General features: G+C 42.1%; 1 protein-coding gene across 1 annotated transcript in view; it reads left to right on the top strand.

Annotated features, from left to right (window-relative positions):
* Positions 1-14,946: 14,946 nt before the first annotated feature.
* CCDC174 (coiled-coil domain containing 174) overlaps positions 14,947-24,774 on the top strand; it is a 21,273-nt gene continuing 11,445 nt past the window's right edge. Inside the window, exons 1-4 of the mRNA XM_006907171.3 lie at positions 14,947-15,115; positions 17,219-17,323; positions 18,045-18,145; positions 23,746-23,804. Coding sequence (XP_006907233.1) covers positions 15,074-15,115; positions 17,219-17,323; positions 18,045-18,145; positions 23,746-23,804 — 307 coding nt within the window. The 5' untranslated portion in view covers positions 14,947-15,073. The remainder of the gene's footprint in view (positions 15,116-17,218; positions 17,324-18,044; positions 18,146-23,745; positions 23,805-24,774) is intronic.

Here is a 24,774-nt window from a genome sequence, read left to right as displayed (position 1 = left end):
GTTAGGCCTGATTGATTTTCCCTTCTGTATACCACATAGGTTGTGCCTTCTGTTCCCCCTGGCCTTCCACAGGAGAATAGCCGTTCTTGTAGCCTGGCATTCATCCGTCCATGATCTGACCCCTTCTAACATCTCTGCCTCATCTTCTAATGTCCTATACTCCAGGTATGAAGGACTCTCAGGTCCCACCTCCATGCCTTGCCATGTTACTTCCTTTACCTCAAATGCCCTTCCCTGCTTTGATCATCAAAGAATACACTTCTATTCATCCCTCAAAACCTAGATTAGAAGTCTCCTTCTTCAGAAGCCTTCCATACCCTTTCATGCAATGACTGATCTTTCGCCCCTTGATTCCCTTGTGTCTTGTACAGACCTCGCATAGGCATGATTCTTGGTAACAGATGGCTTAGGAAAAAATAAGAAGGGGGAGGATTCATTGTTTTGTGTAATGGAACAGTCCAAGTGGTAGAGCTGGCTTTGGATACAGCTGAGACAAAGGGCTAAACTGTGCCACTGGTACTGTTTCCAGCTGCAGATTGGCTCTGCTTTCCTTTGTGTAGGCGTTTCTCTCAGGCGGCCTTCAGAATCTCTTGGAAGCTCTATACTTTATTCTTTCAGCTTTAAATTCAGCCTGAGACTTCACTATTTCAGCAGCCTTGCACAAGTCCCAGAATTGAGTCTCGTTGGTCTGGCTTGGGTCACATGCTGATCCTTGAACCAATCACTGTGGCCAGGGGATGGTCAGCTCTGATTGGCCTAGTCTGAGTCACATGGCCACCTTGGGAGCCAATGGGACTAGAGTGGGAAAAGGCAGCTTCTGAAGGGAAATTAGGGTCCTGGAACCTGAGGCCCAGTGGAGGCCAGACAGCTAAAACTCGCAAGTGCCTACCACAGATGTCTCTTAGAGCAGTTTTTGCAATTTATTATTATTTGTTTTTATGACTCTCATCTAGCTGGTAGGAAACAAGCGTCCTTCTAATTTGTAATTCCAGAACATTATTCCAGCCAAAGGGAAGAGGAGTTTAATAAGTGGCCATTCAATTGTACTTTTTAAGCATTTCTTTGCTATGTGACCTACATAGCAAACAAATCAAAACAGAGTCTGACAAAGATTTTTGTGACATGTATATTAAGACCATGCTTCCTGACACTTTTTAAATCACAAATCAAGTTTTCGCTCAGTGTCTGTGTCCTTACAAGATGAGTCCATGTGTCTCTTATGGAACCCTCACAAGCTGGGGAAGGCGGGCTCTCTTCCCTCCCTGATGGGTCAGAAAACTGAAGCCCAGACACTGTAAGTAGTTTATCCGAGGAAATACAGCTGGCCTGCAGCATTGCTGAGAGTTAATCCCAGGCAGGCTGACTTTCCAGGATTTTCTGATGGTTTGCTGAATGGATTCTCAATTCAGGGGGACAGAGAGGGAAAGATCTTAGAATCGCCTTTGGGGATTTTTGAAGATATTCCTCTGCCTTAGTTTGATTCCCTCAGAGGCAGACCCTGAGACAAAGATTCAAGCGCATGAATTTTACATAGGAGGGGATCCAGGGTACCCCACTGAGAAAGTGCCCATGTGGTACAGAGAGGGGTTCAGACGTGGACATCACTGTGGGCAACTGAAGCGGGATACTGTGGAGACTAGCTGAGAGTCAGAGAGAAACATAGCTCAGAGTCGTTTTACCTGAGGGGTCAGGAAGCTAGCATGTTGGTACCCTGACTCTCTTCAGTCATTGGCTGGGGTAGCCCCCAGGGGGAAATAATTTGCCAGCATATCCGGTAGCTAGAAAAAGGCCTCAGGCATCCCCAGATGGACAGGCCAGTGTATGCTGAAGAGGGCCAGGGGCCTCAGGCAGGGCCTCACAGAGGCTGCCATGACCCTTGTTCCCCCAAGCTGGTAACCACTCCTTATACAAAAACAGACCGAGTTATTTGAAATCGGGGCCGCCCCAGACTCAATGATAGAGCACTTCAGGTATCTCATCCTTAGAGCCTGAGGAGGCCCAAGGCAAATGTTTGCCCAGGCTTTCTTCTCTTTGCTTTCCTTTCACTCAAGCTTAAGCACCAGACCATTTCAAGCTGATTCCATCTTTTCAGGAGCCGCCATCCTGCTAGCGAGTACAAGACATGGAGACAGGAGCACAAGCTTTCAGGCTCCACTTTGCCCCTTCACAACTGTGTGCCCTTGAGCCTCAGTTTCCAAATCCATGAAGTGGGGGATGATGCTAGCACCTACCTCAGGAAGAGAGTGAAGAAACCTATGAACTGGTGAGTAAATTTAGGTGGCTGGTGCCTCTTCTTCTGGCAAAATGTTTCACTGAGTTTCTTGATAAACTTGAAAAGTCTTCTCCATCTTTTCTCCTCTTTCAATGGCTGCAATCTTTATTCAGGAAGTTTCTGCCACATTAGAGTTCTTAGTGAAAAATGGGCAAAGGCAAGGCTGGCTATTTCTCGATGCTTGTTAGCAAGCAAGTGCAAAAATACACACTTCTTACTCTCCTAGGAGGGATAGTGCAGGTTAGCTCAGGGGTGAGTCGTTATAGTAAGAATGTAATTTATTTGCTGACATAGGTGTTCTCACCGCTGGTGGATGCGGGGAGGAAGGTGTCATGAACTTCATGTCAGTGTATACTGCCCCTGACACATTTTTATCCTTTACATTATTTTTCATGTCACAGTAATTTTTGGTTACTCTTATCGTGTTATATTAATATCCAAATATACTGACATTCTTTCAGAAATCCTCTGTGAAGTCTCTATTTTCTTATGACTGCCAGAAAAAGAGGCAAAGAGACCTTACATCCTAAGATACACCATTCACTCCCATCAAGAACAACTTTAGAACAGAGGAGTGTCCGCTAGCTACTGCTGGGTAACAAACACCATAAACTCAATAGCTTAAAACAGTAAACATTATTGCTAATGAGACTACAGGTCAGCCAGGTGATTCTGCTGGGTTCACTCATGTATCTAAAGTTAGCTGTGAGTCAGGTAGGCAGCTCTCTGATCTGGGCTCTCTCAAATGTTTGGGGGTCAGATTACCTGTAAACTCACCTAGGATATAAGCTGGGATGCCTGGGCTCTCCTCCGTGTGTTTTTACATGCTCTAGCAGGCTAAACCAGATTTATTCTCATGGCATGAGAAAGTTTAGAAGCATGCAAATGCTTTGAACTGGCACACCATTACTTTTGCCACATTCTACTGGCCAAAGAAAATCATGAGGTCCGCTCATATTCAAGTGGTGGAGAAATAGACTCATCTCTCAATGGGAAGAGCTACAAAGTTACATTGCAAAGGGATGTGAGTACAGGGAGGCCATTAATACAGTGAATCCACTACAAAAGGGAGGCATCCCTGCATGGTCAGCCTATCTCATCTGCCACTACCCACAGCTGAGGCATGTGATCTTCAGATTGGCAGGTTCAGCCTTACTCCAGAGAAGGAAAAAGAGAGAGGGTAGAAGGAAGAGAAGATTGGGGTCTTGGCAACCCTGTGTTCCCTTCCCATCTTACCCAACACCCAAGGTGCTGGGAGGGATTTGCTCTGGCACTGCAAGTTCTAGGTATCCAAGTTGGATCTGCTACTACTTAACAGATCTTGGAGACAGTTCTATAAGTTGTTTTACTAGGCCATTACTGGTGCATAAACTAGCAACTAATTGTTAAACATCTTTAGCCAAGTCTATGAGCTGCGAGATAAATATGCAAATCCTATTCTGGTGGCATCACTGCCTTGACAAGCATGCTCACTTAATCCAGACCTCCTCCAAGTACTGCACATGCTCCTTATGTGAATTTGGAGGGGCCTGAGTACTAGGGAGCACAATCAGAAAGATTTACAAAAGGCTTTTCTCCCGTCACACTGACCACCAGCCTGGATGCCAGAGCCTCCTCCATGCCAGTTCCCCAAGCAGCTGATGCCTGGTACTCAGAATGAGCACTCGACTGCCCCATCTTATCCTTCCCATACCGATCATTCATCTGCCTACTTGGGGGAGAGCACAACTTTGGGATTAAGCTTTGGCTTTGAATCTTCTAGGCTCCACCATTGTCCTGAGTTGCTTTTGAAACAATTTTAAAAACCTCTCATCTGCAACATAGGAATCAGAAGACCAATATTGCTATTGAAATTCACTCAGAGTATAAATCATATAAATCAAAGTCCCTACAAAGGTCTTAAAGGTTGAATCGTCTGGCCCCAGTTCCCTCTCTGAATCCAGCCTCTTTTTGTCTCCTTGTTGCTCCTTTTCCTCCAGACGCTTACACCTCCTTCCCTGCTCTTCCAGGCATGCTGCTTCCTCCGGGCTTTTGCATATGCTGTCGACCTCTGCCAGCAGGGCTCTTCCCTGAGATAGCCACACAGCTCTCTCCCTCGCCTCCTTCAGGTCGTTGCTGACATTCACCTTCTCCCTATCTGCCAATCTGTCTAAAGAATGCAGCGCGCACTCTGTAGCACTCCCCATGCTGCGGCCCTGCTGGATTTTTCTCCTTATTACTTAGCATCATCTAACCGACTACACAGGTCATTAAATTTACACATCACCAATAGCTAGATGAGCCATTAATGTACCACCAAGAAAGGAAGAACACTGCCAATTAAGCTATAGAATGACGATAAGATACCATCGAATGTAGGAAACACCCTGATTTCAGAAATGTTAACTGTGGGAGAAAAAAATCGACATCATAGAATCCTTGAAATATGGTATATTGTTTCTTGTCTGTTCTCCACACTAGAATGGCAGCTCCACAGAGGCAGGGTCTCTGGCTGTTTTGTTCACTCCTGGGTCCTAGAACAGTACCCGGCACATAGTAGGTGCTCTTGCAATATTGTTGAACATTGAATGATTTCTCTTCACTCTCAAGAAAGATCGCCTGAATCCTGCCCAAATGAGCTATGTGAATATCGGATGTCAGATGGAACATGTCAATAAAGGGCTGATGGAAAAGCAGCACCCAGGACAGTGCTCTGTGACAGCAGGGACACTCTTTGCACCAGTGCTGCAGCCAACGCATCATAAACGCTCAATGAATATTTATTCATTGGATACGTGATCAAAGAGTCTGAGATATTGTCTTGAACCCCATACTCAAGACTAATATGCAGCCTCTGCAGAACCTGAGAGCGAAAGGCTTGCCTCTGAAAGAGATCATTGCTACAGTGTGGACGGTACTCCCTGGGGCCGTGGGGCCACCCTGGCTTTCTGCCTCCATACCCAGGGACTGGACCCAGTGAGACAGGAGTGTGGACAAGTGAGCATGGTGGCTTGTGGGACCTGTCACAGTTCAGAGAATAGTGATTTGTCCTATCCTCACATTCACAAGGGGCCTCACACATTCAGACTTGGGATATTCTGGGGGGTCACATTCTATTTGAATTTGAGGCAGTGCTTTGAAAAATTTTAACTGATTCTTATTTTAAATGCAAAACCGGAAATAATATAAATATCATATCCCTTGACACACACATATACACACACAACTCCTCTCCCCCCCCACACACACACATCGGTAAGTGGAAGGAAACATTTTCAAAGGGGGCAGACCAAGAGAATTGTTAAGTCTTACTGTGCTGCTGGCACACGGTGGTGCCACATCAGTCATAAACAGATGTTGCCTCTGTCCTGTCCACGTTGGTCTTGAATTGTGAGTTTTAAATTATTCAGGGTCTTCAGGAATGCAACAGTCACATGCTCCTCATTGTGTTTTTTGGATTGTGTTGTTACTTAAAAGTTTTCATTCATTTATTTGAAATATTTAAAATATACCACTTTGTGACACCATTTTTCATTATTAAGTCTATCAGGAGCCCCCAGACTTGAAATGGCCCAGTGTCCCTCATCTCTGAGAGGATCTAGGTGCTCAACAGATATCATCTGGAAGCTTTCTATCACTCTCAATCTGAGCTCTACATTCTACTAGGTCAGCTTTATTCTGTGAGAAGCTCTCCCTTCTTGGTGGCAAGATGACTTCTGGTGTCTCCAGTCTCACCTCTTTGCAGTCAGCGACAACAATGAAGAGAGACCTTCTCTTTCCCAATAGCTACAGCTAAGCTCCCAGGCTTGTCTCTCTCACTGGTCTAACTTGGATCATGCGCCCATCTTTAAACCAATGACTGTGGCCATGGCAATGGAATTTGCTGATTGACAAGGCCTGGGTCATGTCTCCATCCATAGAACTAGATGTGGAGTCATCTCCTCCCCAACCATGTTGTCTGAAAGTGAAGGAGTGGTGGGTCCCCACAATAAATTGGGATGCTGTCACCAGAAGGGAGAATGGACACAGCACAGACAGAAACCTCAGATGTCCGCTAGACCAGGTGATCAGGGACCTGTCCCTATTCCTCATGTCTCAGCAACACCCACGGTCTCATCTCATTCCATGACAATGTGATAGATCAATGACTGGGAATGTGCTGCAGGTGAAGACAGTCAGCGAAAGTGAAGCGTTGGCCCCTGATGGCTCTGGGGAAGAATAAACGAAAGCCTTCATAAAACTCACTTTGGTTTGTTGTCCAAAATTGGTTGCAAGAAGTAAACAGCCTTCTGTGTTGATTCACTTACACAAAGAGAAACCCAATTCCTTTAGGATAAAGTACCTCTCACACCAATGAGTCTCCCCAGAGCATGTAAGAGCTGGGTTTGATTTGTTTTTGTTTTTTGTTTCCTCTAAATTACCAGGAAGACATTTTTTTTTTTCTTTAAGTGGCAGGAAGCAGCATTCCATCTGAAAAAAATCATCTTCATTATGCTTCCCTTTCTCTGGTGGCAGTGGGCTGACCCACTGGGCTCTGTGAGGTTTAGCCACTCAGTTCCAGTTGGGGGGTGCGTGTGCATGAGCGTGCATGCACACCCACAAATCACGCATGCACACACAACTCCAAAGCACAATCTCACCCGTTCTTGATGCCAGCTGCACAAACATACCGTGCCTGAAGGGGGCGTGTGCCCCCACACCTAGGGCTTACAACAGAAGCCATTCTGCAAAAGCTTGTTAATTCTTAGACAGTCTGGCATGAATATTGTGCTGACATATATAGCACATCTTCTCTGCGCTCCTTCTCGCCCACGCTGAACCACGTACCTGCAGAAGGGGAGGCAAGCATCAGTGTAACAGAAGTTGTGTGCCCTGGCAGTGTTTAAATATGTACTCTCTATTGAAGGCGTGTGTTACCCAAACACAGGTCCTGAAGGAGGAGGAGGAAGAGTGGGCTCTGGCTTCTCTGGATGAGGAGCCTGATAAATCCCAGCCTTGGATGAAAACGAAAGGCTGTCCTGGCTTTATTTATTTATTTTTTAAAAGCTCAGGAAGATGTTACATTTTATTATACAGAATAAACACTGAAGGCGCCCGCTTATAACTAAAAACAAAATAACACACGAGCTGTGGATTCAGAGAAACCCGGTTTTGAGTCCCAACTCTGCCACTTAACTAGGTGAGTGCCCTTGGGTCAGTTGTTTAGCCTCTCTGAGCTTCCTCACCTGTAAAATGGAGACCTCAGAGGTATCTATTTTTCAGGTTGTGGTCTGGGCAAGTTAGGTTAGTGATTCATAAGCCAGAAGCAATATTGGATACTATTTTCTTTATTTGAGCTTTTAAGTCAAGGGTGGCCTATCAGTGCACTTTGTCCTGATGTTAGAGATATTGCAAACCTTTTCTAGTTGCCCTGGGCCTCAGCTTCCTGCCCCCAACTCTGCCCTTCTCATGCATCTGAGGGGTGGGTCCAAAGCTGTCTCCCCTGCAGATTCAGCCCCTTTCCAGTTTCCAGGCATCTCTGGGCTAGAAGAGAAGATGTATTATGTTGTTCAGTACTTTTCTGGTTGCAAGTGACAGAAAACAGAAACTTATTGGTTTGCGTAAGTTTAGGGGTATATCTGACTTTCAGAGCAGATAGACATAGGGGCTCAAATAGTTCACCTGTACCTGAATTTTTTCTGTCTGTCTTTCTTCTCCACTTTCTCCAGGTTGGCTCCATTTTCAGACAGTTTTTCCTCATGATGACAAGATGGCTGCCAGAAGCATTGGTCCTCAGACTGCTGAGAAAAGGTAAGTCTCTGTTTCAGCATCCTAAGCAAAATCTTGAGACTTACTCTGACCAGGCAGGCTAAGGAGACCAGGATCCAGTTATAGTGGCCCAAGGAATACACGACACTCTTTGGCTCAGACCTGGGTCGTGGGCTGACCCTGGGCAGGGAGCCTCACCTAGACCTAGAGTATGCAAGGCTGTCTCCACAAACAGAAATCAGGGTTCTTGCTAGCAAAGGAAGGTGGGATGCTGGCGAGAAGCCACAACCATCTACTATGCATGTCAGCCTCATGCTTTGGTCCAGGGAACCCTGCACTGAGCCTTCTCGTTGGTGCCTTCACCTGGGACCTGGTGTCTCTGCTCTAATCACTGGACCATGTTACTGATAAGTGTTGGGAAAAAGAAATTAACGCACCTGGTTAGGTGTCGTGAGCATTCAGGGGATCATGTAATACATTCAACGAGCTTAGCTCATTGTGCAGAGGCCACGCTTTATGCCACCAAAGCCATTTCTGTCCCCTGGAGAGCACATTTCCAGACCCTCTGCAGTTAGATTGGAGCCACGAGATTGAGTTCTGGCTAATGGACTGTGGGTGGGAATGGTATACATTCATCCAGGCCTGGCTATGAGATGTCCTGTGGGATCTTTCACCCTCTCACTCCTCTGCTTGTCAGGTAGAAGCAAAAGGTTCTGAGATGGTGGAAATGCCTGATGGACCTTTAAACCCTGATTCTTCAGTCATGTGTGGAAGCAAGCCATCCAGAAGATCACCAACCAGGCCTAGGTGCATTGGACTTTGCAATAGCAACGTATAAACCTTTAATATGTTAAGTCGGTGGTTCTCAAATAGGGGCATTTGATAATGTCTGGAGACATCTGGTTATCCCAACTGGAGTTGGGATAGGGTGGGACGATGCTACTGGCATCTAATAGGCCAAGGCCAGGGATGCTGCTAAACATCCTATAATGTCTGAGATAGTCCCCATCACAAAGAGTTACTTGGCCCAAAATGTCAACAGCACCCAGGTTAAGAAACCCTGCTCTAAAATGTGAGAATCTTGAGAAAAGAGACCTATCATTGCCTTGCTTAAAACCCTCCAATGGCTTCCATCACACCTAGGACACGTTCTGGACCTGTACCTTGATCTACAATGCCCAGCATGACCTGGATCCTGCTTATCTCTTCTACCTCACATCCTTTCTTCTCCCCCTTGCTCACTTTAGTCTAATCACCCTTGCCTTCCTTCTGGTCTTCTTTCAGACCTCAGGGCCTTCATACTTGCTATTCCCACTTCCTTAAATGCGTTCCTCCCTGCTCTTCCAATTATTCAGGTACAGTTTACCTGTCTGACACCTTCCCTGATCACACAGTCTATATTAGATCTCCCTCCACAACCTCACAATTCTCTGTTATCACACCACATAGCCATCATCCTTTCACGGCACTGGCCATCATTTACAACGAGGTAATGGGCTGGTTACCTTGGAGGGGAGGGATCTGTCTTCACCCTGGAATGTGAGGATGTGAGGACAAGCACCATGTCCATCTTGTTTCTTTCTGTATCTCCAGCACCTAGTGCAATAGCTGGCACGTTTGCAAGGGTCAAAAATAAATTTGTTGAATGAATGAGTAAATGAATAAGGGATGGAAAGAACAGAGTCTTTGCAGTGAGACATCCCTGGATTGAATTCTGGTTCCACCACCAGCTGTGAGTCACCTTCACTCTCTAAGCCTCCATCTCCTCATCTGTGAAATGGACATGAGTCCCACCTCCCAGCTGCTACAGGGATGAAATAAGATAGCACCTGCAGAGTACCTGGCATGGCTCCCAGTGGAGAAAAGGCACTTATAAGTTGTGCATTGAATATAAAATACACGAACAAAAGCGTGAGGACAGTTGATTTCTTGCATGCTGTCGTTTTAAGGGGAAAATCTTGGGAAGGAAGAAGATGGAGTTGGGGTGCCGGGGGGAGGCTGCTTGGAATGGAAGGATGGATAAGATGTGCTCATGAACAGAGCCTTGTTTACCCAGACAGCTTCCGCTTCTCCCTCTCTTGATGATCCTATTCTGTCCCCCTCCTTTAAGACCATGACCCTAGTTCCTTCCTGCCAAAGTCAAGTTTCTGAGGCAGATGCCTTCCCTGCTGCCTCCTTCTCCCTGGCAGGACCCTGGAGGGACGCAGCCATCATTATGGTCCTTCTTGTGGGATTTACAGCCCCTCCTGGGCAGGCACCTCCCTGCTCTCTGTCTCTATCTGTGTGCATCTAGACCATACAGGAAATGAAAGTGGGTATCAGAGCGTTTGTAATAAATAGCTCAGGCCTCAGGTCCTGAAACTCATGAGTGTCTGCAAAAAGGAATGTGATTCAGGGGCCTCTTTCTTTCAAATAAAGTCTCATATCAGACTTGGGGCCACAAAGGAGCTGGGATTGTTTCCTCTCTGGATTTGTGAAAGGTGAGGATGGGCAAGAAGGATGCAGAAAAGCTGGTGAACTAGGGGAGAGATGGGAGCAGGAGCCCCATTTTCTAGGAGAGGCAGGAATGTGGGGTTGAGAGTTCCCCCACAACCTCGGGGGGGCCACCCAAACTCCCAGAGCCTCAGTTTCGTCATCTATCAAGTGGAGATGGTAACAGTCCTTGCCAGGTTATTATGAAAATTAGATGAGTTAGAATGCATAATGCACTAGTTCAAAGTGGGCTGTTTCAGATGACTTGCTTCCAAAAGTAGGTATGCAAAAAAGGATCTTTTTCGAGATAGGCATAGAGGTCTGTTCTAGGTTGAAATGTGTCCCCCTATGTTAAGTCTTAATCCCACTGTCTCAAAATGTAATTATTTGCACATATAAGGTCAATACAGATGTAATTAGGTAGATGAAGTCACACTGGAGTAGAGTGCACCCCAAATTAGTATGACCGGTGGCCTTATGAGAAGATGGCCGTATGAAGACAGGGACACAGGGAGAACACCAAGGGAAAACGAGGATTGGGGTGACATCGAAGATTGTTGGCAAACCACCAGAAGCTAAGAGGAAGCAAGGAAGAATTCTTCTACAGACTGTGCAGAGGGAGCACAGTCCTGCTGACACCTTGATCTTAGACATCGAGCCTCCAGAATGGCAAGACAATCAATTTCTGTTGTTATAAGCTACCCAGTTTTGCTCTAGGAAACTAACACAGGGCCAAAAGCAAGGGGGAATGCCTTTGGCTTCTCCAGTCTCTGTTGTTTCTCTGCTTTTCCCCAGTTTGTGGCCTTCAAGACCCAACGAAGGTTACTTCCCAGGGGGCATTGCCAGGTTCCTGATTTGCTCTCTGTGCCCCATCCTTGGAGGTGTTCACTGGGCTTCAGACTTCCTCTGCCCACTCCCAGCTGTCTCTGGATATGCAGTGGGGCTGGAATGGAGTTGAACATGGTAAGGCATTTTCTCCTGCTCTTAGTAAGCTGCTGGGTTGAGGTTAGGGGCAGCACTTGGGTCCCAGTTGTTAGCAGTTTTCTCAAGGCTGTAGAACTCTTGGCATTTTTCGTGTTCAACTGCAGCTTCAGGTACCAATTTCCCAGGCTATAGGAAAAGCCCCACTTACCATCCTGTTACTCGAGATTTGCAAGCTCAGTTGCAAATAAGCTCCAGGCCACCAAATGATTCTTGTCCAGCCCCAGCGTGCACCATCAGGCCAGCTGGCACTTACCCAGTTAGTTCTTTCTGCCCTCAGTGACCTAATGACAGGTCCCTCCTGCAGAAATATTCTGGGGTAAGCTCCTATAAAATGGTCCCCCTTCCTCAGTAGAGCTGAATGGAGATGAATAAGTGAATGAAAGCAAAGCTAATGTAGTCTCAGATCTACCAAGGAAGGACAGCGTGAGGTCCTGGAGCTAGGCTGCCTGGGTTCAAATCCTGGGACCAAGACTAGCTGTGTGACCTTGGACAAGTTACTTAACTTCTCCCTGTCTCAGTTTCCTCATCTACAAAATAAAGATAATCATAGCACCTACCCCTGAAGTCGCTGTGGGGATTCAATAAGATAATGCCAATAACGGATTTTGTGCCTAATGCAAATAAAGGTTAGCTTCTTTGTCACCCAGGGCAAGAGTCTCAGTATCTTTATGCCTCATCCTGTGTCCGTGCTTAGAACCTAATTTCCTTACTTAGGTCCTACCTAATCTTTTTCACACATTGGACTCGGCTAATTCATCCACTGCTGGGAAATTTATTATCAGAGACAGTGTGCTGGAGATGGAACAAAGGCCGAGGTGCTGTGGGCTGGATGCATGGGGAAGAGATACATTTTTAGTTTGAGGAAACAGAATATGTAGAAAAATCGTTCATGTGCCAAAAGGCCTGGACTAAATTAAACTTCTCGACTTAACCACCGATTAAAGCATTACAATAGCAGCACAGGCTATAGCCTGCAATCATGTTGCTATGGGCCTTCATGTTGGAAAATAACTGCAGGACCCCCCACCATGGCTTGGTGGCCATGCTCACAGAGAAATAATAGCTGTGTGTTTCTCTCCCTCTTTATTTAAAGCACTTTGGAAATTTGATGATGAAAACCCAGTAAGACATGAGAAAGAAAAAGATAATGGATCTCCCACCTTGAGACTCAGCAGGGGTGGGGACAAACTGAAGCTCAAAACACCAAAAATATGCAGTGTCATACCACAGACGATCATCAAGCACACACTTTCTGCTGCGAGAGAACTGGCGCCAAGCAAAACATCCCACGAACGATGCATGCACAGCACTTTTCAGCTTGCAAACAATTTCCGTACTCTTTATCTCAAACATCCTGTGTGCCCAACTGAGTATGACAACCGAGGCTCAGCAGAGTGACATGATAGTCTCAAGGTAACTTGCGGGGCACAGCTGGGACTGGGGCTCAGTCTCTCTCCCCTTTCTTCCAGAACAAATCTGGTGAGACACTGGTCTGAGATCTGGTTCAGAAGATGACATCCTAGGAAGACAGTGTGGCCTGTAAAGAACATAAAGATTGTGGCCTTGATTTGTGTACTTGGTAGAGCAGGCAATTCCAGATAGGCCCAGACATTTGGAAAGCATCAAAGGAAGATAATTTGAAGAAACAAGATAGGCGAAAAATCATTAGTGTGCCAGGAGTGCATTCTGTTTAACCCAAGATTAAGCTTTCTGTACTTCTCCAGACCGTGATGTGTTCAAGGGTAGCGGGGAATAAAAAGCACTCATGGCTTGGAAGGTAATTAAAATCATCTGGATGCCACTCTAGTGAGAACTTCTGATAAGGATAATGGTATAAACCTGACTGAAAAAATGAAGATGATAACAAGGACACTGACGGGCATTATACAGAGGAAGCTGAACTCTTGAGGTTTCTGGGGCATCCATGAACAACTAAAATTTCTTTCTTTCTAGCTGTCCAAAATCAGAACACTCTGACTGGCCTCACTACCAGTGGCCTCTAGAGAAGGAAACCAGAGTTCATGGTTTCCAATCTGTTTACGGCTCTTCCCCTCTTCCCTCTTTCTTTTATATAAATCCTCTTCTAGACTTTTTCAGATGAAATCAAGCTATACGAGTTCCCTTCTTTACGAATAAATAGCATGTGAATAATTAACTCAATGTCTGAGTTATTCTTTGACTCTAGGCTCCATCACTTGCTGGCTGCAAATACCCTTTGGGCCTCATTTTTCTCCTCTGTAACATGAAGAAAATAGCTCCCATCTTTGAGATCATTGCAAAGATTAAAAGAGATTATCCATGAAAAGAGTCACACACATGCCTGACATGTAGTGATGCTATTGCTAAAATCATTATCAGTTGTATCAGTTTTCTATCACTGTAATACATTATCACAAACTTAGTGATTTAAAATGACATACATTTATTCTCACAGTTTTGGAGGTGGAAAGTCTGAAATGAGCTTTATAAGGCTAAAATCTAGGTGTCAGCAGTGTTGCATTCCTCTGGAGACTCTAGAAGAGGACTAATTTCTTGGCCTTTTTCAGCTTCTAGAGTCTGTTTATATACCTTGGCATGTGATCCTATCATTCTTCTTCAAAGCCCACAGTGTAGCATCTTCTAATCTCTCTCATTGATTTTGACCCTTCTGTTTCCTTCTTAGAAAGACCCTTGTGATTACATTGGGCCCACCCAGATAATCTCCCCATCACACCTGCAAATTCGCCTTTGCTGTATAAGGTAACACAGTCACAAATTCTGGGGATTAAAAGAAGATGGTCATCTTTGGTGCTGGGGGGGTGTCATTAGTCGAACCCTAATCATTAATATTTTTATCAAGACTAGGTCATTCAACTCATTTGTCCTCATTAAACCACACGAAGTAAATACTGTTTTATTCCCATTAGGAAACTGAGGCACAGAGAAATTAAATAACTTTCCCATGGTCACAGAGCCAATAAGTGGTGAAGGAGCAATTCTAACTGAGGAAGATGGCTTCTGGAGTTCATATTCTCACAAGCCCAATTATGTAAAGTGGCACCTAATTGCCAGCACATAAAAGTACTATATCGATGTTGGCTGTTATGATGGTTATTTCTATTAAGATTAATATAATAATCCTTATTTCATATGACTTTTGTGAGAATTAAATAAATCAACGTATGACAATTATCAAACAGTGCCTGGCATACAGCAGGTCTTCAAATGGTATTTAAATTTTTCCAGTTCTATTTCACTTTTCTTTTCACTCTGAAGATGTGTCCTTTCCGCCCTCCCCAAGATGGCGCCATAGCCACGCAAAATCTGTCCCACTCCAGATGGCATCCATTACTGAAAGCCATTCCGACCTTCTAAAGATGGTGCCAACACTAGGCATTTTCATTTTCCGCCCTCTTCAAAATGGCCTTAGCAGTTAGCTTCAAGCGCGGGAACCGACGACCTTCTCAAAATGGTGGCGGACTCAGCGGCACCACACCATGACCATCTCAAGATGGCGCGAGCGTCGCAAACTTAGCGTCACTATCATAAAGGTACTTCCGGTTACGCCAAATGAAGGCGTGAGAGGTATGCGGGATACCTTGAAGGATTCCGTTTGGGCCGGGGAACTCTGGCGCGACCATGGACCGAAGAAAGAAACCTTTGGAAGTTACGGCCTCCTCGGTAAGTTCTCCCCGCACCCATCAGACAAGAATTTCGATCTAGCTTGTTTCTAAATTCGGAGTCCAAGACCTGGCCTCCCCTCAAACAGGAACCCGGACCCGGCTTCGCCGGTCCAACACGAACCTGAACCTGGTCTTTTTTCCCGGTTAGGTGTCTCCTGGCCTCTCTTCGAGGCAGCCGAGCCAGGCTTCCTTGCCAGCCTGTCTCCCTTACGGTCGGGGAGGAATCTCGGCCTGTGCTTGCTTTCCTACACATTCCCCTTCCTGGTTTTCCTACTATCCAGAGACCAGGAAGGTCCTCCCAGAACATTAGAGAGTGTGACTTAGTCCCCAGGATCCGAGAGTGCCCAGCGTCCCCGACTAGGAACTAAAGAGATGTTAATGCAGCCATAGGATGTGGTGCCTGGGAGCTGTAGGGTTTGGCAGGGTAGGGTGTAAGCAGCTTTTTAAAAGTTAGCTACTTCTAGGAAGAAGAGTACCTATTTGTGCCGGCACTTTATATGCACTATTTCATTGACTCCTCCCCACAGCTTTAGGAGGTAGTGCTAGTAATGTCTCCGTTGTACAGTTGATGAAATCCACGCCCAAAAAGACGAAGTGGCTTTTCACAGCTTACACACAGAATTCTTAGTGATAGAACTGGCTCACTCATTCTGGTTAACTCCAAAGGTGTGTTGCCCTTTCCATTACATCAGAACAAATTGCCTAACCTTTGATTTAATCTTGAATTTACTGCTAAGTATTAGGATGTAAGGGGAGTATAAAGGAAAACATCTAAGTATCCCAGTATTTGAGCCCCTTTTCCTCGTGTAATACTGAAAATTGGTATTTGTTATGATGTTTGAGGATTCCGAACCAAAGAGCTATAAATATTAAAGTTATCCTATCCCAACAGGTTAAAATTAGCAATGATAATAAATAGGAAGGCCATCTGGGAACTGAAAATTTTCTGAGCATCTTTTAAAATTCAAAAGTAGTTGCAGAATAGGAAAATGTGGCTGGAAAATTAATGTGATTAAGAAAGTTTGGAAGAAAAGGTGAAAGTTTTAAATTCATTTTTTAAAATTTAGAATAAAAGGTCCTGGGATGATCTGCCCTTTCCTGCTAAGGCTGCTTTTAAGTTGATTTCTTCCAAAATAGAAATCATTGAACTCAGTCATTTTGATTTCCCTTAAAAGTTAGTCCATGATGCTGGGCTTTATAAGTTAAAATTGACAAATGCCCATGTGTATAATAAGCAGCTGTTCCCAATCCTTAAAGAGGATCAACTGTCATATTTTTTTTCTTGCAGAGTAAACAGTGGTGACTGATACAGTCGAGGGCTAGGCCTGGGTATTCACTCAGTTGTCCTATTTCCTTTGCCCTGGTCTTTCCTGTTCTTGAACCCTGTGATTGAGTTAAACTAGAGTTTCTAAAACATACTAAAACAAATTTGGGACCATTCTTACCGTTCCCTCAGTCCACTTTATTTCTGGTTGTTGAAATCTGCCTGTCTTTTAAGGTTCAGCTCAAAGCTGCTTCTTATCGCTCTGGGAAGAAATGTTGCCTTACCTGAACTTTTATGCTACTTTCTTACACTCTTAAAGCATTTATTACTTTTTACTGGTGCCATAAGTTATCTTATTAGGTCGTAGGCTCCACATGAAGCACGACTACATCTAATTCATGTTTGTATCCTACTCTTCAGTGTTACGTGCCACTCACGTAGATATTTCCCCGTAGAATTAATGCATTGTAATAATTAAATGCGGTTATACCTTATGAAAAAGCCAAGTACAGTGCCAGTCAGAAAGGTGTTTAATGTTAGTTGAATTTGGATCTAAAAGGTGCAAAGTTCATTTACTTTGCTTTATCACTCATCCTTTGCCCAGAAGAAAGCCTTTGAATATTGCAGGTTAGAGTAGAAATACATTTTTAACAGAGCTGGATGAAATACGACTTGGTTTTGTTTTATACTAGATTCTACATGTCAACTTTTAAATTTGTATCCATTTTTTGTCCATTTATAGAAACTTGAAATCTTGCTTTGAGAATTATAGTAGCTTGAAAATCCAGTCCCTCATAGAATTAAATGTTTTTTGTTTGTTTATTGGTTTTATTCTAGTTGGTAGACCTTAAGGCCGAACTCTTCCGAAAACAAGAAGAATTCAAACAAGAAAAACTTCTAAAAGATTCTGGAGTTTTGGGAAAACCAAAATTAACTAATAAGGTAAAAATAAGATCTGATTATTTCCATTGATTCCAGACATGAAGAATTATATCATACTTAGGTTTTTAGAAAGTGTCCATGGTGTCTGCTTACATATAAATATTAAGGAAAAATCTCTGTCTTCTGTTTGAACATCTACATGTCTTAAAAATTAAAACAAATTAGTAATATTATTTAAAAGCACACTTTAATATTCTAATTCTTTAGCACTTCTTTTGGAAAAGTACATGCTATTAATAAGTAGTTTGTTGCATTCTCATAGAAGATTATCTAATTACATATGTTTTATAAATCCAAGTCCAAACACAAACAGATAATATAGAAATATAGCAAAAAAAATCAGGGTCTTTAAGAGTTATGAATAGATTTCCAATTTTATAGGTAGTATATCTACTATTTGTATTATTAATTCTCTGTAATGTATACATTTTCATTAGCGTATTGAATTAAGTTGTAATCATTCAGGAGCTAAAATAGAAGTAATCCTATGCAGTTGTATAAAGAAATTCTTTATCCAGTTTAGGGCGTTTTTTTTTTTTTTTCAGTTCCAGCTTTGCCATGTACACTCTTATTTGCAGGACGTAAGTTGGCTGGTAGAATATCTAGTTATCTCTGTTGATTCATAGATCTAATGGTCTCTTTTTTTTTCCCGATGTACAAGTAGAGATATTTTGTAGTCATACTTGGTGGTACTGTTTTGTCTTTTTAAATTATTCTCCAGAAACCAAGTATCTGGAGCAAACAGAATGCAGGAGTTTCAAATCGAGCCGAGAAGGATGCTGAACAGAAGATTGAGGAACAGAAGACTTTAGACAAAGCAAGGTAAAGTTGAACTCTGATAAGTGTAGTTACTGCTGAGGCCTTAAGCATAAAAATGAAAGTTCAACTTTTACTCTTTTTTGATTTAGTTTTAATTTTTATCATTCTTCTTGCCAAATACTTTATCAGTATAAAATGTACTCTAAAAATAATATAATTTTCAGATGTAGTCTTAAAAGAAGAAAAGACATAGCCTCTGTTTAAAAGATGAGAGTCCCAGTTTGAGCCTTTTTTAGGTACTAAGATTATCTATCAACAGATGTTTAAGAAGTGTCCCCATGGGAGTGTGGTTCTGGGCTAGGTGGTATGACATTAGCATTTAGAAACTAAATTTTTTCCCCAACTTTTTAACATGAAAAACTTTAAATCAACAGAATAATTGAAAGAAGAGTACAAAGGACATTCTAATACTCTTCACTTAAGATGACAAATATCTTTCCACATTTGCCATCTCTCTCTCTCTCCGCCCTCTCCCCCTCCCCCTCTCCTGTGTGTGCACACTCCTATGTGTAGAGAAACTTTGTTAAACATCACGATACTTTACCTGTAAATATTTTAGCATATATCTTCTAAGAACAAGGACATTTTTCTACATAATCACAATACTGCTGTCATACTCCCAAAATTTAACACTTATAAAATAGTATTATCTATTATATGGTCCATATTATCCTAATACAATTATGTTCTTTAAAGTTGTTTTATTTAACACAGGATTCAATCAAGATTACACATTGCATTTAATTGTCATATCTCCTTAGTGTCTTTTAATTTAAAACAATTCCCTTTTTGTTGTTCACCCCAGTTGTTTTTACAAGGTCCTACAATCTGATTAGTCACATTAACTGTTTTTGATAAGAACACCATCTAGGTGGTAATGTGTCCTTCCCATTAAGTCACATTGTGAGGGTCATAATGTCAGTTTGATAATAAGTTTGATCCCTTGGTTAAGGTCTTCTAGATTTTTCCACCATAAAGTTGCCCTTCCCTGTTCGTAAATAATAATAATAAAGGGGGGAAACTATGAGACTCTGTGAATATCCTGTTCACAAACACATTTCCACACAGTGGTTGTGTAATCACTGATGAATCTTGCCACTTATGAGTTACTGCATTTTCTTGTGATGGAAACTTTTAAGATTTACTTTTTTAGCAACTTTTAAATATTTAAACAGTATTATTAACTGTAGTCACCATGCTGTACATTACATTCCCAGGACTTAATTTATCTTATAATTGGAAGTTTGTACCTTTTGAGCCCCTTCATCTATTTCTCCCACCTCTGACCCCCCGATTCTGGCAACTACCAGTCTGTTCTCTGTATCTATTGTATCTATGAACTTATTTTGTTTTTATTTTAAATTTCACATATAAGTGAGATCATATGGTATTCGTCTTTCTGTCTGACTTAAATCACTTAGCATAATGCCCTCACCATCCATGTTGTCACAAATGGAAAGATTTCATTCTTTTTTATGGCTGAATAGTATTCCACTGTGTGCGTGTCACATTTTCTCTATCCATTCATTCATCAATGGACACTTAGGTTGCTTCCATGTCTTGGCTTATTTTAAATCATGCTGCAGTGAACATGGGAGTGCATAAATCTTTTCAAGTTGGTGTTTTCATTTTCTTTGGATAAGTACCCAGAAGTGGAATTGCTGGATATATGGTAGTTCTATTTTTAATTTTTTCAGGAACTTCTACACTGTTTTCCATAGTGGTTATACCAGTTTACATTCCCACCAACAGTACACAAGGAGTCCCCTTGCTCCATACCCTCACCAACACTTGTTATTTCTTGTCTTTTTGATGATAGTCATTCTAACAGGTATGAGGCGATATCTTACTGTGGCTTTGATTTGCATTTTCCTGGTGATTAGTGATGTTGAGCATCTTTTCACATACCTGTTAGCCATCTGTATGTCTTCTTTGCAAAAATGTCTATTCAGATCCTCTGCTGATTTTTTAATTGAGTTGTTTGGGGGTTTTTTTGCTAATAAGTTGTCTGAGTTCTTTTTATCTTGCATATTAACTGCTTCTCAGATATATGATTTGCAAATATTTTCTCCCATTTGGTTGATGCTTTTTCATTTTGTTGATGGTTTCCTTTGCTGTGCAGAAGCTTTTCAGTTAGATATAGTCCCATTTATTTTTGCTGTTGTTGCCTTTGCTTTTGGTGTCAAATCCAAAAAATTATTGCCAAGACCGATGTCAAGGAACTTACCACCTATGTTTTCTTCTAGGAGTTTTATAGTTTCAGCTTTTACATTCATGTCTTTAATCCATTTTTAGTTTTTGTGTATGGTGTTAGAGAGTGATCTAGTTTCATTCTTTCGCATGTGTCTGTTCAGTTTCCCCAACACTATTTATTAAAGAGACTTTCCTTTCCTCATTGTATATGCTTGGCTCCTTTCTCATAAATGAATTGACCATATATGCATGGGTTTATTTTTAGGCTCTCAGTTCTGTTCCTTTGATCTGCGTGTGTGTTTTTATGCCAATACCATACTGTTTTGATTACTATAGTTTTGTAACATAGTTTGAAATCAGGGAGCGTGATGCCTTTAGCTTTGTTTTTCAAGATTGCTTTGGCTATTTAGTCTTTTTTGTTTCCATGCAAATTTTAGGATTATTTGTTCTATTTCTATGAACAATGCCATTGGAATCTTGACAGGGATTACATTGAATCTTTAGATTGCTTTGGGTAGTATGGACATTTTAACAATATTAATTTTTCCATCTACGGCCATGCTACCAGCCTGAACAAGCCCGATCCCGTTTGATCTCGGAAGCTAAGCAGGGTCGGGCCCGATACTTGAATGGGAAACCACCTAGGAAGACCAGGTTCTGTAGGCGTAGAAAATAAAAAAATAAGGGATTTAAGCTGACAAGGTCCTTGCAATCTGTGAGGTCAACCAAGGGTTGCCTCACCTTAAAAAAAAAATCTAATTTTCCAATCTTCCAATCCATAAGTATGGAATACCTTTTCATTTATTAGTGCCTTCTTTCTTTCATGTATCTTATAGTTTTCAGTGTATAAGTCTTTCACCTCCTTTTAAAAATTTATTCCTGGGTGTTTTATTCTTTTTGATGCAGTTACAAATGGAATTGTTTTCTTAATTTCTATTTCTGGTAGTTATTAGTGTATAGAAATGTATCAGATTTCATATATTGATTTTATATCTTGCAATTTTATTGAATTTGTTTATTCAACAGTTTATTGTTAGAATCTCTAGGGTTTTCTACACATGTCATCTGCAAATATTGACGGTTCTTTACTTATTCCTTTCTGATTGGGGTGCCTTTCATTTCTTTTTCTTGCCTAATCGCTCTGGCTAGGGCCTTCAATATTGTGTTGAATAAAAGTGGCAAGAATGGGTATCCGTGTCTTGTTCCTAATCTCAGAGGAAAGCTTTCAGCGTTTCACTGTTGTGTATATTAGCTATAGAAATACTCTTTTATTATTTACTCTATAACAGAGTTTTCCTTGGCACTTTAAATGTGATTTTTCTATCTGATAACTTTTTATGTACTACTTTGGTTTCACTATGCTTGTGAGGAGTCAAGTCTATCCAGGATATGCAGGACTTCTGCATCTCCAGAGCTCAGCACAGAGACAATTCCATGAAGGTGTAAGGCCTTTGGCAAGTTACTTATCCGTTAAGACACTTTCCTTATCTGTGAAGTGAAGTGGTTAGCGCTTAGTTCATGAAGCCTTTTGGGAAATACATAGTATCTGGTACATAGTGGGTTCCAGATAAGTGTTCCGTACTAGCACTCTCTGAATTCCACCTTCCTTACTCGACCGAAGAAATTGTTCTTTAAAGTCACCGGTGACTTCGTCATCCACTAAATCCAGTGGCCATTTCTTTGACATCTTCTTCAATCTCCATTATTCATTTGTATTTTCTTCCTGCCACCTTTTTAAGTCTTTTTTTTATTACACTGTATCAGACTTACTCTGTTTCATGCACTCCTGTCCCTGCCCGTTTCTCTGTCTTTATTTTGTAACACTCCTTTGCTCAGCATCTTCTACCATGCTGACCTCTCCTTGATCATTTCAAGCTCATTTCCACTTCATCTTTCCTCTGCCTGACTTGTTTCCTCTTCCCAGATCCTCCCATGATTGGCTGCTTCTGGTTATGTAGCCTAAGCTCAAATGTTGCCGTCAGAAAGTTTTCACCTGTAAATACCCTACTTGACATAGTGTTCTGCCCAGTTACTCTGTCCTGACCATGTGTTGTTTTTTTTTTAATTTTTTAAAGTTTTATTTTCACTAAGGCAATAAGATTCTATAATAACATAGTTTGTTACATTAAGCCCCCTCTGAAATAGAGCAACTTAACCTCTTAGAAGTTGAAATGACTAAGGTGGTTCACTGAGCACTCCATTAATGCATAAAAAGAGTTTCAGTGAAACCCTGCTTTTTTGTCCTTCCTTTCACAGCACTTCTCACTGTCTAAAATCTTTTTTTCAGTGATTTATTTATTGTTTTTCTCCCCATCTAGAATGTAAACTCAATAAGAGCTGGAACTGTTTGTTCAATGCTGAGTCCTCAGCACTTAAAACAGTGCTTGGCACAGAGGAGGCATACAGTCAATACTTGCTGAATGACAGATGATGAAGATAAAGATGACACACTAATGGTTTACGTGTGTTATCTAATTAATCTTCATTACAACCTTAAGAGGCAGTGCTGTTTTTTTTCCCATCTATTGTGATGTGGGAATTGAGGTACATGAGAGATTAAGTAACTTGTTCCAGAGCACACAGCCCTGTGACCAAGGAACTTATTGCCTCACAATGCTGTTAGAAATGAAAATGTCCATTAAGATTAAGTACGATTCTTCATAAAAGCTCAGGTGACTTGTTTGGGGCTCTTTACCATCATTAAGTATTTCTAAAATAAAAAATTGCTAGCCATCTTGCCTAGTTTCTGCCCACTAAAAATAAATGTCACCAGAATTAACATGAACAGCGAGGCTGCTGTATTGAAATACCAAGGTTGATGTTTGTTTTTTATTAGCTGTGTGTCATGAATATATTATTCTTTTTCTGTGTAAAACTGGCATTAACACATTTTTAACAGACTTAGAAGAAGTTGATCTCTAGTTCCCTTAGAGAAGCCTAATAAGCCATGGACGACCAGGGACCATTGTATGAATACAGTAATGCAAAGTGTTAGCATCGAATTTGGTGATCTGCTTGGAAGGTTGTAAATTGAAAATGTTTTTGTTTAGACATTAATCTCTCTTTTTGATATTAAGTTACATCTAATATTTAAATTAAGTTAGGATCTTCATTCATATATTTATTCACCAAATGAATTGATGATTGAGCACCTGCTATGTGCCAGGTATTGTTTTAGGCACTGAGATACAGTCACGAATTTAGAGAAACATAGGCTTGCATTTAGTTGGCAAAGAGATGTAGCTGGGTTTTAGGGTTTCTTCAGGCTGGTGTGGTCAGCTCTAGTTACGGCCGCCTCATCATCAGGTTGGGCCTCTTGGGCATATTACAGCAGTGAGGCTGAGGGTAGGGCAGCCGTACCAAGGTGGCAGTTATAAGACATTTCTAATACTTGCCTTGTTTTCTTATAGGGAGAAATTGGAAGAAAAAGCTAAATTATATGAAAAAATTACTAAAGGAGACTTTATAGGTAAATAACAATTATTTATTTGCACTTTTCTGTAATTCATACAGCCCTATGGTATTTTGTTATTCATTAATAACTATAACAATAGAGAGAAATTTAACAGATCAGATTGATTACTTTCTGTGCCAGAGACAAGAAAATCAATAATTTTCCAATTGCCCAGTGCATGCCAGGCACATGCTGGGTGCTGTGAAGGGACAAGCAAGTACAGTATAAGCCAGATCTTCTGCCTCTGCCCTCAGCGGGGTTGTCATCAGCGAAGGGAAAGGGCACAGAACAAAGCAGAGTTAGGAAACTAGGTCTAAATAGGCCGCAATTATGAACAATTACATCTGTGTTAAAAAACTGGAAGGAATTATATCAGGTTGCTAGAGTTAAGTTTTCTATTTCCCTGTTTTTCTCTATTTTCTATTTTTCCTGCGATGTGCTTATAATTGCTTTTAAAGTAAAAAAAAAAAAAAAAAAAAAACAAAAAAAAAAAAAAAAAAAATCCCCCTTTTCTTATAACTCCCAGAAAAGGAAATCCAACCTACAGTTAGACAACAGTAGAAGAGTTTTTATAAAGCAGTGCATATTTCATTACCAAAGTCATATGTGGAAGTCTTTAAGGAGAAGAGGGGCTCTAATAGGGGTCTTAAGGGCTTTAGAGAGCTGGAGAAAGGAATTCTACAGGAGAGAGTGACGAGAGCAGATCAGCAGACGGTGGAGAGGGCCAGAGTTGGCCAGGCAGACTAGTGTGGCTGGGCCCAAGGAGCTGGGAAAGTGGGCAGAAGGGCAGCAGGAGAGAGGCAGGCCAAACCCTGGTCATAGGCTGCCCACCCAGCCGAGCGCCTTCTTCCCAGACAGTAGGGGCAGTTTCCTGCATAGCAGGAAGCCTGGCATGGCAGCCAGGCACTCTCAAAGCTAGGGACCATGGGGAGAAGAGGCTTTGCCTTTTTCCTAAAGAAACAGCAGGGGGCGGCCAACAACCAGG

The sequence above is a fragment of the Pteropus alecto genome, unplaced genomic scaffold, assembly GCF_000325575.1.
Source record: "Pteropus alecto unplaced genomic scaffold, ASM32557v1 scaffold92, whole genome shotgun sequence".
In the NCBI taxonomy this organism is placed as follows: domain Eukaryota; kingdom Metazoa; phylum Chordata; class Mammalia; order Chiroptera; family Pteropodidae; genus Pteropus; species Pteropus alecto.
This window is presented reverse-complemented; position numbering and strand designations above follow the sequence as displayed.